This window comes from Nicotiana attenuata, unplaced genomic scaffold (assembly GCF_001879085.1).
Source record: "Nicotiana attenuata strain UT unplaced genomic scaffold, NIATTr2, whole genome shotgun sequence".
NCBI lineage: Eukaryota > Viridiplantae > Streptophyta > Magnoliopsida > Solanales > Solanaceae > Nicotiana > Nicotiana attenuata.
The window spans coordinates 33,383-39,657 of NW_017671126.1; the positions used below are offsets into that span (position 1 = coordinate 33,383).

The window sequence follows — 6,275 nt, forward strand, 5'->3', positions numbered from 1 at the left end:
ATTAAATTTGATATGTGATTTTAAAGATACGTGATTTAATTCAATACCAATTAATAATCAAGAAATATGAAGTAAAAATAAAAGAGAAAGGTGAATCAAACTAATTTTACTCAACAGCGGTGACCTCGAGCACACGGACCTCGAGGTAGGCTTTGTATAATAAGAACAAGTATAAAAGCAAAGTAAGAACAATAGAGCTAGGACAATGCTGATGAAAAGCGGGCGAAAAAGGTAGAGTATATTCTATTCTCAGTACTCAGATGATCTTACAAATGATTGGGGTCCCTTTTATATAATAGGGGAACCCAAAATAAGGAATATTTCTATTTACAGTAGGGAATATTCTTGATACAGCTGTCTAACCGCCTAGTACGGAATTGTACAATCCTATTCCGGGATGTGCGCCATGACTTTGGGGATTTGGCAGGAATCCAGCTCGTTCTGGTACAAATCCATAACGGTACTATTTTGGGGTCGAGCTCACTTGACCCCCGGTATTCCTCACACTCTTATCTCCGGGCGTCGTTGCCACGACCCAAACTGATGGACCGCGACGGGCACCCGGTACCTTACTCAACCGAGTACCAACATAACGTATCTTTTCATGTCATACAATCATAATAACTGAGCCGGAGAGGCTGCCGTGAAATAGGTAGAATACAACATGTAATACCAATCTATACATAAGACATGCGGGCCTACAAGCCCAAAATAACCACTCGTACCCTGAATATAGGCCGACAAGGCCATACAGTATCTTATGTACATGACATCTGTCTACAAGCCTCTAAGAATACGAAATTTTCATAAAGGCCGGGACAGAGTCCCGCCATACTAAACAATACACGTCTAAATCATACTAACCAAACAAGCAACTCCGAAGCAAATGGAGCGCACCATTATCTTCCGCTCTAGCCTACTTGGAGGCCTCTCGACCTGTCTATTGGGACCTGCGGGCATAAAACGCAGCGTCCCCAGGCAAAAGGGACATCAGTATGAATAATGTACCGAGTATGTAAGGCACATAAATAAGTACATAACAGACATGGAAGAAATATAGAGTAATTGACTCAACCTGTAAGTATGGAAAACTTTGTAAATCATACAATACTTATAGTGTCATGCATATGCGTATGAATGTCATGTCGTGCATAGGTACATGTTACATAATATCATCAGCCTCTGAGGGCATCCCATCATATCATCTCGGCCACTGTGGGCAAAATCATCAACGCATACCAGCTGATCAGGTGGTGGTGCGTATATAACGCCATAACCTTTCTCATATCCCATATACATATATATACATACATATATACGCGCATATACCGCCATCTGATCATGGGTCAATGTACATGAATGCTATGCATGAAAAGTACGTTAATAAAATATTTCGGAATGTCATAAGACCATTTTGCCTTTGAGTAATATCATAAAGTAAATTCTTTTCAACTTTCATATTTTTCTGAGACCCATGAACAGATGATAAAATATTATGACACGTGGAAATTCAAGAACATAGATATCTCTAATACTTCTATGAATAGAGTCATTTATGGAATTTGTGCATTTGCACGTTTCATTTGTGTCGTACAGATCATCTCAAAAGAAGGAAGGGATGGCCTTAACATACCTGAAGTAGGAAAAACTCCGTATAATATTCTTGGTAAAGATTGCACCGTACTCTTTTGTAATTGCAAAATTTTACGTTGCTAAGGCTTTAACAATTTTCGTTGGATTGGTTGAAGAATTTCGTTGCTTAAGGAAGCATTCAGTTTCTGGTTAAAAATGTTTGGAGGATGAAAAGGTTAACACTTTCTAAGAAATGGAAAATGGCAGAAATGGCTAACGTTCCTATATCTTTGATTATGAACTCTTTTGAATGAAATATTGCCTTGGTCATTTAAAGCTATTATACTATAAAAGGTGTCTTCAATATAAGGCATTAGGTTGCCACCTCTCAAATGATTTCAAGAGTCATTTTCTTGGTTAGGGAGGGCTGCCACGTAGGGGGTGGGCAAGGTTATTTTATAATATTAAATTAATTAATTAGGTAATATCCCGCTACCCGGTAATTAACCAATTACCCGTATGATTAAGAATCGTCTCAAATTAGTTAAAATTCTACTAATTTTTTTAATACACTTTATATATCCCACTATCATGGTCATATGATACCTTGTATGGTACTAGTCCATAAATACCGGGTATTTTAGCTCCACCCATATTTTATCCCGCCATGCCAAACTTTGACGAAACTCATTTTCTTTGATTTAGCTTCCTCTCTCAGCTTCACGAATTTACTCATCACTTTAGCATAATTCTTATAATCTCCAAATAATCTTTTACTTGGACTGATGTCAATTACCTTACGACAAATTCAACGTACAATACTACAGGGTGCAACACCGTCGTAACTTAATACTGCGAAGCGTAACATTACCGTAATGTAATACTGCAAGGCGTATTATCATCATAATATAATACTGCAGGACATAACATTGCCGTAATATTGCGAGGTGTAACAATCGCACTCTGTCTTCAAGCTCAAGTCATGTTAGCCGGTCTCGAACTCGATCTCGGCCGGACTTGAGCCTATAAATCGCAGGCACACGATTTTAACCGTATACATCTTTTTTCTTAAAAAATACACTGAAAGCTATAGTATGTATTCTCCAAAAGTAAAATGCGATTGATGATTGATGAAAATCATCTTGGACGGCTGGAAATAAGAAGTATAAAAGGGACTTTTTATGAGCATCTCACGGTTTTTTATTATATGAAATTCATTGGCCTCACTTATCTAAATTTGTGCTATAAAATTCAATTTGTGATCTCTGGTTAAGGAGTCTGAACAGACCTTTACTATTCCATCTATTAAAAAGGATTTTGTTTTCAGAACTTAAACTCGAGATCTCTAATTAATGACAAAAAGATCAATACTATTCTACCATAATCTTTACTGGTACGAGTACATATCTCATGCTCATTTTATGGCTCTTTTGTCCCTTTTTTAAACGCTTACCATGCTAGTTCAAAGTTTTTATAATTGTAAAATCTAAGAACCTCTTGAAGGGTAGGCGGTTGACATTGGCAGGTACGAGAAGAGGCAGAGGGCGGCCTAAGAAGTATTGGGGCGAGGTGATCAGGCAGGACATGACGCGGCTTCAAATTTCCGAGGACATGGCTCTTGAAAGGAACATGTGGAGGTCGAGCATTAGGGTGGTAGGGTAGGGGGTAGTCGAGAGTTCTTCCCTCTTTGTACCGGGTAGTCTGATAGGGTTACCTTTAGGTTTGTTAGCAGTCTTTGTTGTATTCACATTGTTGTTTTGCATAGTTTTGTGTTATTGTCCGTTCACTTATTTGTTGTGGTCATTTTCTTTCTGGTATCTTTTGTTGTTACATGTCTTTTCTCTTATTTTTTTTCTGATATTATTGCCTTCCTGTTGAGCCGTGAGTCTCCTGGAAACAGCCTCTTTGTTCTTTTCGGGATAGGGGTAAAATCTGCGTACTCTCTACTCTCCCCAGACCACACTAATGAAATTTTACTGGGTATGTTGTTGTTGTAAGAACCTCTCCAAGGTCTTGCTACCATCAAAATAAGATATGGAGAATTTAACAAAGACCTTTTCTTTGGTCGTTACGTTGCAGAGTTTTTCAAGAATCAAAACTCCAAATAAGCCTACTTGGATAGTTGGATTGATTGAGACGGAAAAAGAATAATTGGCCTTGTCGAGGCTTTTAGGAATTATTTAATTGAATAAAATAAATGGCCTACATTTATCAAAAGCAAGTGGAATCAAATTAAATATAAGAAGTTGCTCTCTACAAGTCTTCAACTATACAATACCAATTGGATAATGTTATTTAATATGGTAAAGCGAGAAAAGTCTATAAATCCTAGATTGATGCCATCCCAAATATCAGTGGTTAGAGTTGAAAATCTCACCATGCCTTTTGACCTTTGGTATAATTGTAAAGTTATACCTGAAAGAAAATGCTTAGCTTGGCACTTATAATTGTAAATATTTTGAACAAAAACAAACCAAAAGCTAAAATTCTTAATTTATAGCTTAAAAACCACTAAAATCCAAACGAACTCTAAATACTTACGCAGCAAGGGCCATTGGCGTACTTTATCTTTTACAAATAATTTAATATCAAGGACCCACCTTAGGAATGTCAAACATTGTCGATCGGCTGATTGATTCTATTTTCCTTAAGACTAAGAAATTAAATAAATCAAATTTTCATTCTCAAACTCCCTATGGCAGCAAGCTTCATGCCTTTATCCTCTAAAAAGATACTTCAATCATTATTAAACACTAGTTTACAAATTCGCAATTAATTGTCAACGTGTCATCCACACAATCACCAATTGTAATATTGTATCCTCCTTTCTCCTATAAAATCCCCCCAAACTGTGTTCATCACAAATACAAGAAGAACTTGCTTTAGTGATTACACTTTCTTTTAATTACAACGAATTAAAGATCTCTCATCTCCAACAAAAAAAAAAAAAAAAAAAAAAATGTCCTGCTGCGGAGGAAGCTGTGGCTGTGGGTCTGGTTGCAAGTGCGGTAACGGTTGCGGAGGGTAAGTTCTGATTCCGTACGATCATTCATTATTTTAAGCTATAGACATCGAAATCTAGAGTCACTAGGTTCATAATAAGCATCATCTTATTATATGTATAAACTTTTCTTCTTTTTCGCATGTACTGTATACATAATTTTCGTCAAAAATACTATAATGAGTTTAGACAGGATCCGCCATTAATTTGCCCGGGTGCCTGAACCATTTTTTTTTCTTTTTCACCCCACCAGAAAAATTATATAAAGATGTCAATTTGTTAATTACTTGTGTTTTTTGATGATATTGTAGATGTGGGATGTACCCAGACTTGGAGAAGTCCACTACTTTTACCATCATTCAGGGTGTTGCTCCCATGAACAAGTACGTCTAATTTTATCTTTCGAATTCCTTTCTTTCTATGCGTTTTTTGTTAAAACATATATAAGTTGTCTCCAGTGAAACTAATTAACTCCAAAAAAAAAAAAAAAAAAAAAAAAAAAATTAGAAACTAGAAAGCTAAAAAAATATACTTGAAATGTTGCAGCTTTGAGGAATTCGGAGAGAAAGCAGCAGAAGGAGGAAATGGGTGCAAGTGTGGATCAAACTGCACCTGTGACCCTTGCAATTGTTAAGATTATTTCACAGTAATTTAAGTGTGTGCTATAAAAGCTTTTGTAATAATAACGATAAGACTGCAGCCATGGAACTGTGATCATCAGCTCTTAGGTTTGTGTGTCGTGGCTTTTCTTTTTAATTTTGTTTCTCTATGTAATGTTTTTCTGCTGTGTGATTTGGGCTGTAACACAAACCTATCATATCAATATACACTACTATATGTTTGTTCCTTAAATTTTTATACTTCGGTCGATATTAATTAAGCCAATTAATACTAATTGGACATGAGAATTAACTGTAAATATGAAGATTAAAATGGAGCATGTTAGCTGCCATGGATCTGAGGTTGAGCTTGAGGAAGAAGACATGCAAGAGAGCAACACTGAGAGAATGAGAAAACAAAATTTGTTATTGAGAAGAAAACTGATACAACCGTGTATCTGTACATGAGTGTGTTGTGTATTTATAAAGCTACAGTATAACTGACTTCTAACACTGTACTAACTAACTTACTTCTAACTACAGTCTACAGTTACATTTTTAACTATAGTTAACTTACTAGCTTGCTTTACTAACTCCAGTCAACACTCCCCCTCAAGCTGATGGTTGATATACACTCTTCACTCCTAGTTTGTTCAGTAAATGATCATGTTGAAACTTCCCCAAGCTCTTTGTCAGTAAATCTGCTAGCTGATCTTTAGTATGCACATACTCTTTCTTCAGTCGTCCTTGACATATTTTCTCCCTAACAAAATGACAATCAATGTCAATATGTTTGATCCTTTGATGGAAAATAGGATTAGCAGTTATTTGTATAGCTGCCTTGCTGTCACATATTAGACTTATAGGCTGCTGAGTTCTAACTCCAAGTTCCTTAAACAACCCTACCATCCAAGTGACTCCTGCTGCACATGAGGCCATACTTCTCAATTCAGCCTCATCTAAACTCCGAGACACAGTCATTTGTTTCTTTGACTTCCAAGACACCAGTACATTTCCAAATTTGACCAAGTACCCAGTAACTAACCTCCTTGACTCTATACATGATCCCCAATCAGAATCACAGTAGGCAACTAGCTTGTCTG

General features: G+C 36.5%; 1 protein-coding gene across 1 annotated transcript; it reads left to right on the plus strand.

The window, feature by feature from the left end:
- The first annotated feature begins 4,394 nt into the window (after window positions 1–4,394).
- LOC109206100 (metallothionein-like protein type 2) lies at window positions 4,395–5,425 on the plus strand. Its single transcript, XM_019368870.1, has 3 exons — window positions 4,395–4,596; window positions 4,885–4,956; window positions 5,120–5,425. Exons 1-3 carry the CDS (start codon window positions 4,532–4,534, stop codon window positions 5,205–5,207), a joined length of 225 nt encoding a protein of 74 aa, XP_019224415.1. The 5' UTR covers window positions 4,395–4,531; the 3' UTR covers window positions 5,208–5,425.
- The last annotated feature ends 850 nt before the right edge of the window (window positions 5,426–6,275 follow it).